Source organism: Anopheles ziemanni, chromosome 3 (assembly GCF_943734765.1).
Source record: "Anopheles ziemanni chromosome 3, idAnoZiCoDA_A2_x.2, whole genome shotgun sequence".
NCBI classification, from domain to species: domain Eukaryota; kingdom Metazoa; phylum Arthropoda; class Insecta; order Diptera; family Culicidae; genus Anopheles; species Anopheles ziemanni.
The window spans coordinates 92,897,683-92,914,671 of NC_080706.1; the positions used below are offsets into that span (position 1 = coordinate 92,897,683).

The 16,989-nt window shown below is 50.0% G+C and overlaps 1 protein-coding gene across 2 annotated transcripts in view; it reads left to right on the forward strand.

Moving 5' to 3' along the window:
- Positions 1-16,989, forward strand: part of LOC131289849 (G1/S-specific cyclin-D2) — a 35,213-nt gene continuing 18,224 nt past the window's right edge. The window contains exons 1-4 of one of the 2 annotated variants that reach the window (XM_058319187.1): positions 1-100; positions 1,805-2,944; positions 3,913-4,128; positions 16,763-16,919. In XM_058319187.1, coding sequence (XP_058175170.1) covers positions 2,561-2,944; positions 3,913-4,128; positions 16,763-16,919 — 757 coding nt within the window. In that variant the 5' untranslated portion in view covers positions 1-100; positions 1,805-2,560. Of the gene's footprint in view, positions 210-1,804; positions 2,945-3,912; positions 4,129-16,762; positions 16,920-16,989 lie in introns of both variants that reach the window. The other variant, XM_058319186.1, reaches the window with a different exon arrangement.

The window sequence follows — 16,989 nt, forward strand, 5'->3', positions numbered from 1 at the left end:
GAGCAAGCAGAGCGTACGGTAATGGTCTAGCTGGTTAGACGATCTTGAAGTGCAAAAAGTAAACACAGCCGAAACAGTGTGCAGTGTAGTTCCCTGGAAGGTGGGGTAACACTGACTGTGGTGATGATCAAAGTAGCACAGTAGCGCATCAATCGCTATCGCTTATGAATCAACAAACCGATTCAGACTGAATACATGTGAAATTCGTGGTAAGAGCAACAAGAAGAATTACCGTGCCCAGAAACACACGCACGCGAACAAGTGGTGGTGGAGCGCGTTACACTGAACTCGTGACATTGGTTCGAGGGTAGTGTAATACGACGTACTCAAATTTTTTTGTTAGACAATTTGTTCCGCTGTGTGTCTTTTGATCGTGCGGGTTTGTGTGAAAATCGCATCAACAATAGTGCATTATCGGCCTTTCGGTAGGCAGCACCGGAACTACCGGTGCCGGTGGAACTTCCGGACTGTTCTCAACAGTAAGTGCATAACCGTGCAACGTGTGACCCTCCAGCCCTCGGCAGAGACTGTGTGTCTGTGTGTGTGCTTTTGTACCGATACTGATACGAGATAGTGTTCCGCGACAATGTGTGGTTCTATTGAAATTGACCCAAGGAATTTGTAACCAGACGAAACCAAAAGCAATTACCTTGCAAAACTCTTCTTCTTATCGGCCATCCGGGCGACGGCTACCCATACAACCACGCACGCAACCGCGAACCACGACGACACGGCGAGGAGACACGTTTTGTTGACGTCCCGCTTGCCATACACATCATCATGATCACCAGTGGCCGGTAGAAAGTGCCGGTGGATTTTAAACTTGACAGCTACTTAGAACGGGAGGTGGGGGGGTAGATTCCGGGTGAGTGCGTGCGCGGGGGGTTTGTTTAAGGTTTGACAACCCACACCATCACCACCCCTTGCCCGGTCTGTCAACCGCGTCGCGGGGCGCCGAAACGTGGTGCGCCGCGAAGGAAGTCGCTTGCGAGTGCGTGTGTGTATGTGTGTGTCTCTGGGGTCTTTTCGCTAAAATATTCGGCAAAAATAAAACAAGAAAACATACCGGGCAAGAAAAACAATACCAGCTAACGACATCGGCGACAGCGGAATCGAAGCAAGCCGCGCAGTCGCGCGTGTGTGTGCGCGCGAGCTCGGCAAAGAAGGACGAGCAAAATTGTTGTCTTTTTTGCTTTACTGCTCTCCGCTTTAATATTTATCGAGTGTGTCGACCTTTGTGTACACGGCTGATGTGTCGTGTCTGATGTGCATAACCACACCGGTACGTTTTAGCCTGGCTGGTGAAGTGTTGAATTCCTGCGATTTCAACGCTCTCTTGTGTATGTGTTCTAGGTCTCGCTCTCTCGCCCAGCGCTGCATATACTTTGTATATCATCATCTGAACGGACGGATCTTTACAGTGCGATCTTTTTTCTTCGCCCCCTCCGCGCTGGCCTTGCCAGTGTTTTTCCTACACACCCTGAACACTGATACCGCGATAGAAGAGGCGACAGCCCCACTACCACATTGTATCGCCATCAGCCGGCCGGTCCGAATTGTTGGAAGCAAGGAAGAGGAGTACTAACAACTAGAACCCCCTCCGATATATGTATAACTTTTCTTTGGTGTATTGAACACATCGAGACACGTCGTAACGGGACTTTGTTTTTTTGACGTGTTGTATTATTGCGACATTTTTCGCAAGACAACCACCTCCGGGTGGATGTGGAAGAAGAGGTCCCGATAGCCGAAATTTTTAACCTATCCCAGGAAGTCCTGCTTGCTAATCCAGTTCTGTTTTCAGATTGGCGAATGCCACCGAAGCGAAAGAGAACGAGACGGGAAGAACATTCTTTTCCGCATTTCGAGTACAGTTAGATCCCAGTGTGTTTGGACTTTGGAACGACTTGCCGCAGGAACATACCGGTTGAATCCTGCAAAACCGCTGGATCGTTAGACAGGAAGCAAGTGAAAACAAAAGATACCTACAAAAGACTGTAAAGACTCCGGACATACGGCAGTAGTGAATTTGACGGTGTTCTTCCGTTCAGCGGAAACACGTTTTCATTGCACCCTCTCGGAAGTCTAGCTAAAGTAGGCCGCATTCTGTGAGTGAAGTGACAAACGAAGTGAAGAAGAATAGAACGTCCGGCCCCGAAAAAATCAAGCAGCCGTCGACATCATCTACGTCGCGAGACAGAAGCACTTTCACACTTTTTGCTCGCCAACCAAATTCAAGCCGAGTGTGCTCAGTAGTGTGTCTGGTTCCACCTCGACGGACGACTCTGTTGCAGAACATCGACGGTCACCGAAAGCAGCAGAGCAGCACAGTATTAGAGGAGGGTTGTGAACCAATAACCACACCAACACCACGCGCGAATAGGTGACGCGTAATATAGAAGATTTTACCGAAGAAGACCTGCTCCAACACCGTCGAACAGTCGCGAGAACACGCTGGCTCTTTTTTAGCGAAAATTTTCACTTCGAAACCATCGCCTCAAGAGCCGGCGCCTACTTAGGTGTGTGCGGTAGAAGGTACGACGTTACACGTACCGACGATATGGCACCGCAAGGAGCAACGGCGACGGCCGTCCCGACGACGGCCGCGATGACCGGCGCATCCACCGCCAGCACCAGCCTACTAGCCTCCACACCCGACTCCGCCCTCGGCAGCAGCATCTCCTCGTCCCCGTCGTCCAGCTCGGCCAACAGCAGCACGACGACACAGTTCGGCCTCAGTCACCTGTCCTGCGGGGAGATCATCTACGCGGAGGTGGACAATCGGTTCGCCGAACCGGACCGCCACATGATCGCCGACGATCGCGTCGTCCCGAACCTGATGCGGCTCGAGCGGCTCACCATGCCCAAGTGCAACTACTTCCTCGACGTTCAGCGAGACATCAAGCCGAACATGCGGAAGATCGTCACCACGTGGATGCTGGAGGTAATGTTGTGGCCCCCCTTTTGGATCGCTAACGTAGCGTAACTGCCCGGCACGGAGCACCAACTTTCGCAAGTCCCCAATTTTGTGGGTTTCCCTCATTTCATTTTCTATGTATTATTTTTCCCTCCGCGCACTCGGCGTTACGGTGCGTGGAGGACTTTAAAAATTAAAAAACCATAAAGCCATTCACTTGATCCAACTCTTCCTCCCGCCCTCCTTCTACCCCCCTCTTTCGCACTCTCTTGAATTGACCTCCACCGGCGGTGTGACCATGGGTTGAATTACCCCCTTGTTATCCCTTTCCCCGGCAACCACGCGCCGAGAAGCAGGATCCACGTGTATCCACAAGATCGGCTAGAGGCAACAGAAGTGTTTTACCTCCAGCTCGTCCTCTTCCCTTTTTGCCATTAGATATGCTAAGAAGAAGAAAACGCAAGAGTTGGCAAAAAGTGGCCACGGCGTACACCGTGTGCGGACTGAGGGAATTTTTAAAGAGCTCCAAAGAAGGGAGCATTGACTCTTGGCGATCTCTGCGCCAACGTTGGAGCGCCTGGGGGTTGTGTGTTGCGTGCGGTTGTGCTTCTTCCCCTTCCGTTGTTCGAGGGGGTTGCTGTGTTGCGTACCATAAATTCGCTCCCCGCTCGCGCAACACAAAGCGCGATGCGCGAATTTTTGGCAATCGCGAACATTATCTCTCTCTTTCTCATCTCTTTGTCTCTCTGTTCTCTCCATAATATTCTCCGTCTTCCCCACAGTCATCATCCCACCGTTCTTCTAATAACCTTGCCAATTTTTAATGTTTTTTTTTACTTTTTTTTTCCTCGCGCGATCCTCGCGCGCCGCCGCCCGCCACCTCGCGGAACTGGTTGTGTTAATGATCGCGCACCAACACCACCACCGGAACGGGCACAAACTGATCGCGGCCATCATCATCGTCATCATCGCCGTCATCTCGATGAACGCCACAGGTCTGCGATGAGCAAAAGTGCGAGGAGCAAACGTTTCCACTGGCAGTGAACTTCTTCGATCGCTTCCTGTGCGCCCTGGCGATCGATCGCTACCACCTGCAGCTGCTCGGCTGTTGCACCCTGCTGCTGGCGTCCAAAATTCGCCAATGTCAGCCATTAACGGTCGACGTGCTGAGTGCCTACACCGACCATGCGGTTTCGCCGGATCAGATAAGGGTAAGTGAGCTGGCAGCGAGGGGCCCTAGCTCTAGCTAGTGGTGGTGATGATGGCGTGTGTCGACGAGAGTCGACAAATCGCGACACCACCGTACTTTTTCGCGATTTTCCTCTATGTGTATGTGTATGGAGCGTTAGATGGGGTGAAGGGGAGGAAGGCGGCAGGGAGGGAGGGGTGGTTCTGGTATGCCATGTTGGGGAGCTTCTGGCACCATATGTATAAATGGGCTCGCGCTGAGGAGTTGTACATACATGAAGACTTGTGAAGCTTTACTTGTTCTTTCTTAACCTTACCTAGTGTTTCTTTATCCGCCAATGTTTCTTAGTTCTAAGTTTTCCCCACGGGGTGGATTAGTGAGCTGCCCACCGAAACATGCGGGACGGGAGAGCATACCCATAAAACACAAACACACATGTCCACCCCAAATGTCTCTCGAAAACAACAAAAAACACGAAGAACGATCGTTTGTGTCTATTCAGACGTGTTCAGTTACAATTTACTTGGACAGTTAATTTTTTTGTTCTCGTCATTATTTAAAGGGGTTGACCGAGGCCGGTGGAATACGGCTGGAGATGAAGAGCGGAGAAGCAGAACAAGGCAAGGGGAAGGAACTTGCGAAAAATAGCCCTAACACAAAAAAAATAGGCAGAAAAAGTAGCAAAAATAGAAAAATAGACAGGAAGCACGAACGCGAACGCGAACGAAGACGAGCACAATTGAAGATTGGGGTGAATATGGTTGTGTTGGGGGTGTGTTTTGCAATTTTCTTCTTCTTCATCCTTCCCTGCCGGCGTAGTTTGCCATTTGGAAATTACAAATCATCCCCAGTCCTGTGAGTTCATCTTTTTTTTCTACCTTTTCTCGATGGTGCGGGTTCTGCTCTCTCGCGGGCCGTTTCGCAATTTTCGCAAGTTCGAGCGAATCGAAATGCGATCAATTGATCGTTCATTTTTTTTTTTCTTGTGGCGAACATATGCTAGATTTCCGCTCAGAATCAGCAAGATCGGTTCTTTGGCCCTGAACTCTCCTACATTGCATCATTTCGTTCGTTTCCCATTCGCAGTTTAATTGCGTTGCCGTTTTGCAAAAAGGTTCAGAGCTCAGAAAGCAAATATTATGGGTGGAAAAACGATCTCGAGCATTACGGGGCGGAGGACATCATGCAAAAATATTGCGTGATAGTTGGGGAAGGGTTTTGGATCACCAGAAGATTGATGCACACGCTAAAACAAACCAGCTACAGCAACACGGAAATCCATTAAAAAGATAACGCTTGGTCGATTACTGACCCAAGAAGGAGCACGATATTATCCTCCATTCCTTAGAGAAGCCATTTTATCAGCACTCCGTTTCAGAGGGACTCCCCCCTCAATCGTAGTTAGAAGAGATGATCTGGACAGTGTTACTACTTAAGTGGTCCGCTTTTGTCATTTAAAGTCGTCCTTCTATTTCCCGGTAAGTGGGTGCCTATGACACCCCCTAATATAAAGAGTATGTTTAATTTGTAATGTTGTTTTGGGAGGGGAAAGCAGCAGAAATTTGTGGTCAAGTTTGTGGTCCGTCTCCGGTTGGATAGTTTTTCAGTTGTGCGGAGAAACGCGTAGCAGTTTAAAGACCTGACCCTCCTGGCGGTGGAGGAAGTGATCGTGACCAAGACGACGGTAGATCCAGCGAACCGTGAAAGATATAAAAAAAGTACACCCATCGCATCAGACGAACGACCGGACCCTGGGCGGTGGCGGCCACCCCACAATAAAACAACATCCCCCAAGCGGCGCAAGAGTCGATGGACGGGGGGTGGTGTAGGTGTCGGTTACAATTATGCGAGAGAAAAACTCACAACAATCATCCTTCATTCTAGTCCCCGGTCATCCGCGCACGCCACGGAGTTTACTGTGCCACACGCAAGAAGTTTTGCGGACACACCGGGGTGCGAAGGGGATCTTTAAAAAGGAAAAACGGAGAAACCTATTCCGGTCCGGACCACCGGAAGGCAGGCAGGAAGGAAGGAAGGAATAATTATCACCGGCCAAATAGTGATGACTCGACCTGGAATCAAACTCTCACTACACAGCTCATGTTTCCATCGGGGATATAAACACGGACACACACACACACTCGTTTCCTTAAGCAGTTTTCCCCATCGGACGTTGGCGCAACATAGATTGGTTAGCGTGGTGTGGCCATTTAAAGAGAACCGTCCTTCCTCCGTCCGGACGTTCATCTCGCTGACACGACGTCGAGCAGGAGCTGCCGCTGAAAAGAAGAAGCGCCATTTAAAGGCTGAAAGTGAAGGAGGAAAAAATCCATCGCCTTCTGTCTAGCAAAATCGCAAATTATTACCCGCTTTTAACCCTCATGCATATATGAAACCGCAAACAGCGAGAACTGCCCGCCTGCTGCCAGCAGCGCCACACACTTGTGAGGAAATGGTTGCGAATAAGTGTTCTATTAGTCACGGCACAAGAGAACCCGGAGAGAAGAAGCAGCAATGAAACACGAACCTCTTGTGGAAATTCGCTTCGAGGTGGAAGAAGTCTGCGAAACGAAACTAATAATAATAAAAAATACTACCCTCCACCGCTTCCGGTTCCGTGGAGGGAGTGTGTGTGGGTGCCCTTGGTGGGGAGAGAGCTCCCCGGCGTAAAGCGCGCGGCCCGAAGTGTGCAAAACTTTCATTGACGCAAGCCGTGCGCGCATACAATTTGCAAACCCGCTGGTTGGCGCATCCGATTCGCCGTGCCCCGTCCCTTAGAACCACCCCAAGATCATCGCCCCATGGAGGAGATGAGGCAAAGATCATCAGCTCCTCCACCAACCTCCTCCTAGTGAACCCCAAGCCCTCCTGCGGCTGAGATGCAAAGTTTCGTCTGCTTGCCTCTTGCTATGGTCGGGTCTGATGACGATGATCATTTTGTTGCCTCGCCGCTGCGCCATCAATTTTTGGCGAAAAAATTGAAATGTTCCAGCGCAACACAAACACACATCACCATCGTGTGGCGCAACCCGACGAAAGGAAATTCTACAATTTCCCACGCTTCCCACCCGTGAAAAAATGCACACACACACGAAAGACATTGCGCCGAATACGAGCAGGGTGCGCACAACCAAACACAACACACACAGTAGGTTCACAATTAGAATGGACAGACGTCAGGTTCGGTGGTGTAGTGGTTCTGGGTGGCTTAGGATCTCGGGAGCCGACGAGGAGGACATCCGCCGAAATGGGCCTTAATTAAACAAATCCTGGGGTTGATAGACAACAACTTTTACCCGCGGGTGCGTAAGGCCGCTCGGGAGCGATGCCCCGAGGATGTGCAATTCCTGTGGAAACACACGCGAGAATGGATATATGAAGATAGCACAGAGGAAGAACAAAGTGGATCATCGGTAGGGGCGCAGAATTTGCCAAAAATTGTGTGTGTTGTGCTGTTGTAAACCCTCTCTTCTGCAGCCCACGTAGGAGAGGTTGCTGATGTCTCGCTGATCGCGGCACTCTGTGTGTTCTATATGATTCGCCCGCCGCCCCGGATGTTGTGTGTGGTGACGCTAATCCATCACCAGCCTCCCGCCCGAAACGAAACGAAACGGACCTCCTTCTACGGGACCCGGTTTATGTATTATTGCTATTATTTTCGTCTCTCCGTTTGGGAACCTCGGGACGGATGACGCCGCCGACGTTGGTCGTGCGGGGTCGTTGTCGCCGTCGTCGTCGTCGGTCGTGCCCAATTGCCGTTTGTGTCCCGATTTAGTCCCAAAAATAAAAGAATATTTTTGGTGAAACGGATGTGTGTAACAACCAGCCCAGCCACCCTCCTCCCCGTGTATTCCGGATCGTGTTGAAAATTTTGCACACTCCCTCACTCTCCATTCCAGAACCGCACCATTGTTGGGTCAGAAAAGAGTGCCCAAAGGCAAATTCGCGCGAATAAGGAGAGTAACTTCGAATGCCTTCGTGCGGCATTCATGCGAGATGCGGTCCTCTATCCTTTTGGAGTGGAGTGTTTGTATATGCATGGAACTAACCTCCCCACAACACCGAAAACGACGGTAATACGATATCAATCAAACCCAATTAAGCGCAAAATTTTCTTCGGTGTGGACAACATCGCCCACAATCTCTCGCGGGAGTGGCTGGCAGATCACGGGACCAGCGGGAGGAGCAGCCCGTATTGTCAATGAGAATGCGATCAGGGTCCAGCTTCTTCTGAAGGTGCAGCTACCGGCGGCGGGTTGCTAAAAACGGGAAAGGATCTGAAGGGTGGGGTACACACAACGGCCTCTCTGGATATGGATGGATATGCATTATTGTGTCTCTGCCGTGCCAGAGGACGGCAAGATATTGGAGTCGTGGTGCAGTCCCTTAGCACGGATGGCGCGGGTCTGAGCTCTGGGTAAGAGAGGATGTGAAAAGCGTGAAGAAACGAGCTATATCCATCTTCATCAGAGTCAGGACCGTGACACCATGCCGCCACCGGAAGATGAAATTTGGTGGATATATTGGATCTTTTCTCCACTGTAGACTCCGTAAATCTCACGATTTCCGGTGCGCCAATTTTTTTGAACTCAGGTTCTGCTTTAACCTCCAATGTCCAATTTCTCTCGGTAAGATATCGACACTCGATCTTCAGTCGATAACTCAGCGTTCAACATTCACTGGTGATGGCACGGAGGCCGGGGTGAGGAAGATTTACATTCATTATGTGGCATGTTTAGCTCACAGAGCCCCGACGGGCGTGCCTAGTGATTTCTCGAGAGGCTCATAATAAACGAGCCCCTCCGGGTTCAGGGAGGTGTGTTGGAGATGGAGCAGCGTGGAACCATGTCAGCTCCACTTGGTTCTCTTCTTCCTTTCGACGATCAATTCTACGACATCTCACATGCGAGAGAGCACAAAACCCGATCTTTGAAGGCACAAACTCAACTCAGCATATAACCTGCCCATCGTATGCTGGTGTCCCGCTGGCCATATGTGTACCACCAACCATTCGGTGGGGCTCTTTTCATCATACCTCAAGCAGTTGTGTGGCTGTGTGCGGCGCTTCGCCTTTTTTTCTCAATGAAAATCGCGCGCAGAACTTGAGTGAGTTGAGCGCGCGAACCGGCAGAAGGAAGCGTAAAATCTGGCGCGCTTCAACAGGCAGTTGCGCGCGCGATCTTTTCGGCTTGGGTTTTCATGGTTTGTGGATTCTTCTCTCGTGTGTGTTCCTCCAGCGAGCGTGCCTTTCTGCTGGTGCTCCTTTTCCTTCCCCAAAGTCGGTGATGTTAATGGTGGAGAGATCCACGTCAGGCGGAGGTGATCGCCCGAGAGTCGGTCGTGTATTTGGGTCTGTCGTGATTCGGAGGAAAAAGAAGGGAGGGAGGGACGGTGGTGAGATTCTTCAGCCGAGCGCTCTGCCGCCATGTGGTACTAATTGGGAAGTTAGCAAAATATGTTCAATCCGCAGATTCTTTGTAGCAGCAGCGACACTAAACGTTCCAAGAAGAAGAGAAGAGAGGAGGTCCCAGTGCGATGGCCAACCTCACACAAGGAAGTTGATGAGGAATCGCCGAAATTTGAATCAAAATTCGATCTCCTGTCGCACACAATAGCAAGGACCTGGTCTTACTTGGCATTAAGACCCCATCCGACGATACCTTTGGAAGACGCTCTCTCGCACGGGGGGTGGCCCAATCGTTTCTAATCTCGCATCCAAGATCTACATCCGTGGTGGGGCCGTTTTATTCGGATGGATTAAAAACAGGATAAAAGCATCGCTCTCTCGAGGTCGGGGGGTCTGATGCTAGCGATGGAGCTTAGTTAGGGCTCGGTTGGGGCGTGATCTTGCGCTCAAATTTCAATGGACCACACCGACCAGCCGGGCAGGAATGTCCGAGTGTATCCGTGTGTTTCCTGTTTTACGACTGGCGCAGACACAGAGCTCCATGTCCTGCTCTTGCAGAACGCAATCCTTCTCCATCTATCGCCCGTAGGGGGGAACTCATCTGAAACCTTTTTGGGAGTCCCTTGGATCGACGGTTGGAGGATGTGCAATGGGGGTCCTTTATTACTCTCGGCCCTTTCTGGAAGGGAACGGACACTCTAACGAGTCTTCCACCGTCCTGGTATGTGGAGGTTTCATGGACCTACCAAAACCGCCAATTGAGAACGAAAACTGGAAAACTCGCGCGCAATAACCACTCGCTCCCTTCGCGTGAGCGTTAAGCTTGAAGCGGTTTGGGCGGGAAATCGAAGGACCACCGGAGCATATTCGCGCCCGTCCTCCTTTCCATCCATCTCTCCAGCGTTCGTTTGGTTGGAGTTGGTCTTGCTTCAATCTCCTCCAGCAAGTCCCCCCAATTCCTCTGGTATGTCGGTTTTGCGGTGTTGGTACTCATCTCTTCTTCCTTCCCGGAGGACATGGTAACCACCGGCGACGACGACGATGACATCCAGTATCTGCACCGACATGCAAGACACACACACTCCGAACTTTTGGATGCAAGTACCCAGATTCCAACGGAGTCTGGAGGAGACGACAGTAGAGAGACTCCATGGGAAATAGCGCGCTGGGGTGGCTACGGTACTTGCTTTTCCCGGCTTGGCTGTGTATGTCCGAAATATCGAGCCCACCGCATAAAAACCATCCTCGGTAAAACCGCGCAAAAATATGCACATACCCTGCTTCCCAGCCCCCCCTCCTTCTCTTGGATCGAGGGAAAGAGAAAGCCCAATCCCCAATAATGTGTGTATTAGAGCGCAAGTTGGGACTTCTACCGGTGCAGAGGTTTTCTTTTTTCCCTCCCCCCAGCGAAGGAAGGAGGACAACTTCTGGAGAAGGAGGAAAAATCGTCCAACCGCGCGCGTGAAGATCGCGAATATGTTGTGGTGCGCGCGCCCAAAAGCCGCACCGTCGCGATATCTGCGGATTGGTGGGAAGAGGTCGCGGTGTGTGCGATGGTCGGTAACAGGAGAGCCTCGTTGAAACATTCCTATCGTCTGTTTCCCAGAAAAAAAAGGGAAGACCAAAAAACATTTACAAAAAAATAAAAATCCAGAATGAATTTGCCACCGGCGCGCGCGTGCGTGCGTGTGGAGCGTGGGAGAGACAGAGAGAGGGCCTGTAAGTGTGTGTGTGCGCGTGTATGTGTCGTCTGCAACTCCTGAGCCGGTGAAGAGGGCTCGGGATGGAAGATCCAGAGGATCCCGAAGAGTCCATCCGCAATGTATGTGCGGCCTAACCTAACCTTAAGTGAGGAGGTCCACAGGCCAAAACTGGGCATCGCAGAGGACCCGATATCGGGAATCTCGCTCTATCGCACTCTGCTTCTTTGGGTTCCCCCACGATCCTTCTCGCCTGTGTCCCTGTTATTTCTGGCCAGTGGTCCTTCCCACCGTCGCCGTCGGAGAAGATCCTGAAAAATGAGTTTACAACATTTTCACACGTTATTCAATCGGTGTGTTTCCTTCTTCGGGGTCGTTTTTACTTGTCCGTGTTGTGCTCTCAGATTCGGGACGCACACACTCACACACTCCCTTACCGTTCTGGCCAAGGGTTTGGCCTTTTAAAAAAGTAAGATCTGTGTTTTCTTGATATTTTACATTCGCGTACTTTACTGCGACCAGTTTCTCTTGGTTGGTCTTTGCTTGCTTTGCTGAGGGCACCTAAAGGGATAAAAGAGCGGAGGTCCAGGAGACACAGAAGAGGGCCACAGCTTTTAAAGCCTCTGTCGGTGCCTTTTTTGCGCGCCTCTCTCCTTCTGTCCTCGCCTTTAGCATGATCTCTTGGTTGGTCTCTTCGCAGGTTTATATCTCATGGTGTACCGAAGTCTTCAGGCGCGGTATTCGCGAGATATATAAATTTTTTCTTCCTTATCTTGTTCGTTTTGCGACTCATTCTCGGTCGGTTCTTTTTGGGGGCTGCACGTAATTTTTTTTTGCAGACCGCTGCTCTGATCGTGGTGGTGGTGGTGGTGCCTATGCGCCATGTTTTATCTTGCGGCTGCGTGAAGGATTGTCATTTTTTTTTCTCTTTTGGTTTTCTTAAGTTTCAGTTAGCCTTTTCCAGTTTTCGGGTGGTATTTCTTCAAAACAGAAGACGATCACAACAGCATCTCTCACTCTTTCTCGGAGATCACCATGGTTAGAATATCTGCGTTTTAAATGGATTGCGCTGCGCCGGGGTTTGCCGAGTGTTTTCTTCCTTCTTACCTAAAAGGCAATGTTTTTGGGGATATGTAATGGTTTTCTTTTTTCAATCTTCATCCAAGTGCACGCGAGGATCGGAAAATGTGGCTCCGCCGACGAGAAAATGATAAAAAAAATCACGAATTCACGAATAAATAATAAAAAATAAATAGTTTTAAAGAATTCGGCATGAAACGCACCACACACCGACGATAAAGAGGGGGAGAAAAAATGAAGAAACTGGCAAAGAGGAGACAGCGAAGAAAAACAAAAAGAACGAAGAATGTGAATCGAAGGAGAAAGATCAAGAGAAAGACGGGAAAAGGACGAGCTTCGGCGAACTTTTAATTTTGAATGAAACAAACCGATCATATGAGGTGAGAGATCTTCCCTCGCTACGGTTTTCTCACCCCCACCTACCCCCTCCCAGACGCAGACGGACCGGGGCGCGCAAGATCGTCGGCGAATTTCTTCTCGGGTCTCCCGCGCGCTCCATAAACAGGAAGAGATCGAGCCGGGCACGAGATAACCTTTTCTTTTTTACGATTTCCAAGAAGTCTACGACGAATGTAAAATGTGGCCACGGAAAAGGGGTGGGTGTGACAGAGAGATCCGAGCAGAAGGAACGTCTTCTTTGCGTGCGCTGCGAGAACCGGACCTCCTTCGTCCTTGCTGTCATCGACGATCATCGACATTGCGACGACGGGGTCTGTTCTGGGCGGTCGGCAGATTTTTCGGCACAGGGAATCAACCCCAACCCCCAACCCCCAACCAGCCACCACACCCCTCTTCACGGTCGTTTCTGAAGTCGTCGTTGTACTCGTTATTTATTTTTTGTGTGTTTCCCACCGATCGAGGTCCTCTCTAACAAACTTCTCCTTGCTGAGGAACGGATACACAAACACACACACGATGCGCGAAATCCGGCCACACAACAAACTGCCCACACTCTCCGTCCACCACCCCTCCACCACTCCACGGTGAATGGAATGCTGTCCTCACTTTTTCGGTTTGATTTCTTTTTTGTTTTGTCGATTCCCGCGCGTCCGTTAGTTCCCCAAGCGAAGAGGGAAGGACAAGCGAAAAGGTGAGAAGACGCGGGCGGACCATGGACCGAGCCCTGCTGATCGAGGCAAGATCTCGAGTGTCGTGTCGTTCGTCCTGCGGTGCTGGTTGGATAATGTTTTTGGAGGTGTTCTGTTCAAGTGCATGATGAAACACGAGAGAGAGAGAGAGGGGAGGAGGGGCGAGTGTGGAGGTCGTTATAGAACTTGGAGTGAGAAGGAGGAGGAGGAAATGTGGCATAATGTGGAGTTTGCTTGCGCGATTTGGCATTACTTTCGGTGGAGCGCCTTCTTCTGAAGCGACGGACACTTACACCCGAGCGCGGGCTTCTCCAATTTGGAAAACCAACCGGAGGGACTCAAGGATGGGTGGGGGTCGTGGAAGAAACAAGAGATGCTACGTTAGTCTTCTGCCGCTTTGCCGGTTGGTTGATGTCCCGAGCCCTGTTATCTTCCCGATCATCAATCAAATCGAAGCAGCAGCAACAGTTAAACGCGGACGGTCGATTTCTACGTGTACCACAAGGAGAGTCGTCCTTTACACACGGCCTTTTTTTCGACACTGTGTATGTGTATCTGGCCATAGAAAAGACGCCCGGTCGGCCACAGGCGCCGAAAAGGAAGTGCGTGCCCTGAGCGCAGAATTTGAGCGGCTCCCTGCCTTTGAAGGGGTGAGAGGAGGAGGGGAGTCGAGATGGCGTCGGGCGAAAATCGAATTTTGACCGTATCGAACAAAAAAAGAAACCCGGCATTCACCATCTCGCAGGAGGGAGGATCGCCTGTTTTGAGGTGCTACTCTTAAACGAAAAAAAAACATTTTTCATACATCGAGGAGCAACAGTTCTTTTTCAATTGTGGACGCGAAGGTGAACCCCCGGGGGTGTGGGAATCGACGGGGCGGCATTCCCTTTAGCGCCTTCGCTGAAGGATATGAAAATATGTTTAAAAAGGAGGCAGGTAAAATAAAGGAGCACAGCGGCAGCAAAAAATGTAACACACGATCTTGAGAATCACGCAAACGGCGCATAGTTCTTTTTTTGTGTGTGTGTGTTCGTAAGTGGAATGTCGAGTTGCGGGAAGAAAGGTGGAGGTCGGACGGGACGTGACGACGATGCTTTGTGTGTCCCGCATTGGTCAAATCGGTAGTGGGCCCCCGCCGCTTTATTTTTAAAAGGCATCGGTCTCGTTTTGGATTCATTCTCGTTATTTTTATTTTTTGTTCCCTGACGAGAGACCTCTCTCGTGCTGCTGATGATGATGATGATGATTTGGATAAATTTTGTTTTCGCCCGCTCCAACCGGCGAACTGGTCGAGCTTTTGCAGTAAGGATCTCTTCCCATGGCGCACTCCTTTTTCGATGCTGCGAAGATCTGAAAGGAAGAGATGGGATGGGTGAGTCGGTGCTGTTGGCAGGACACGCAGGTATAAATCATCCCGCGCCGACATATTTGCCTGTGAGAGAACTATTCACGCGTAATCACCACAGAAATGACGATGGTTAGGGGCTCTAAAGAGCCGGTTCTGATCGCCGGAGATTGGATCAATCGTCCGTTCGTCGTCCGAGGAGGAGGATAATTTTAGAAGCCCCCCCCTTTTCTCATGATCACGAGCAGTTTCTAATGTGTTTTGATTTTAGCGTAGCAGTTGTGTTGGTGCCATTATGATGAAGATCGTCACTGGATTATGTCTACGATCGATGCAAGAGATCACGAGGAAGAACTACGATTTAATAATAATGGACATCCTTGAACGGGCGATAAACAACAACCCGCAGTTGAAACGCAACTACCCGAGGATACGACCAGCAGCAAGAACGATAAACGCATAAAACTCCACTGGAAGGATAAAACCACACAACCCGGGTCCGGGTCATGGAAGATCACACCGGCGTTGGTTTTCTTTCGTTAGGACGACGACGAGGAGCAAATGTTGTCGCTTCTGAGATTACCTTTACCCGACCATTCATCAGCATTATGCGGTGCTGTCCGCTTGTGTCCCCTCGATTAAAACCAAGCAAAGGATCTTGGAACGCCCCTCACCGCTGGGGAAAGATAACGGTGTGGTAATATTTGCCGAACGGGGGAAGAAAACAAGGGTCCCGCCACGGGAAGGGAAGAAGCAAAACAACATCATTTCAAACAGCAATGTTGTATGGTGTGTATGGGTTGAAAAAATCCCCTACATTGACCGATGGAATCGGATGCTGGCAACGAGGAGAAACCCAAGAGTGATGTCCTTCTTGATGTTGTGCAGCGAGAGGAATGCAACTCTAGATGGGACCACCAACAACCGTCCCGAAATTATGATGATGATGTTGTGTCGCGCTCGGTTCTTCGGTGGCTACGCCGCGGACGGGCAGCAGATATTAATCAATCAAAAAATCCCGACGTACACAATCAGTCATAAGAACACCACCGTTTCCTGCTGCTGCAAATGTCCTTTTTCTCCCCGTTTGGTGCATTAAAACGTTGATATGATGATGCACATCGGGGATTGGGTGGCGATGAGCAAGCGCGTAGACGATTTATGATGGCATATAATTTTGCGGTCAAGAACATAAAATCCTGTCACCCTATCCTTCTCTCTCTTGCATTCGGGAGCGATTTCATTGAGGGTTGTTTTAACATTTGCATAACCTCAAATTGACCGATACGATAGGGAAAAGACCCAAGACAGGCAGCGTTAATCCCAGGAAATGTATAGAACAATACTTTCAGAAGAAGGGACATGTTCGTAGATGTTCAATTTAATTTAACGGTTTTTGTCTTTCAAACACAACAAGAAGGTCCTATGAGGGGTCGGTTACTATCCTGTCCATTTCTTGAGTTTCTTTTAAACCGAAATTATACTCTTTTTATTCATAGATCGCACTCCTCGTGAGTCGTGTGGCGTAGGATTACGATTACGATCGTTGCGAGACAGTTGGTAGTGGTTGGCCAAGAAATGGAAAGTTGCCCACTGCACTTCCTTGGGATCGTCGGGAGGGGGAGCATTCATTCGTCAGCTTTTCACGATCGACAGCGCACGAAATTTATGCACATAACCTTATTGTTGCCCTCGTGTCGGGCTCGTGGATACTCCACTCCTTTTTGGTGGGCACGTGCTCATAGCACGTCCTTTGCTTATTACTTAAGCCACGTTCCTGAATAAATTTAAAACCGTTTCTCGGCCTACACAATTTTGTACCCATTATAAGTCCTTCGAAGAAAGACGGCTGGCCCCAAAAAAGAAATAAAGGAACACACGTCATAATAACAGATGTCCGGCAGGCGCGTGCCCGCTCAAGGCATCGCCTCGTAAAGTCTACTCTCTTATCCTTCCATTATCCTTTATCGTTTTAATTCTTTAACGCACTTTTTTTTTAATTAATTTTCTTGTTTCTCCTTTTCCGTCCTTTTTAGAACTGGGAGTTGCTGTTGATCAGCAAGCTCGAGTGGAACATCAACGCGGTGACGGCGTACGACTATGTTGATCATATTCTGGAGCGCGCCAAATGGGGCTCGGACGACGCCAGGCTGCGTGAGCACGCGCACACCCTGATACACGTCTGCAATACCGGTAAGTGTCAGGATGGCGATGGTACGAAATCGTTAAGAAGAAGGGACGCAAACGTACACAGGATCACGGT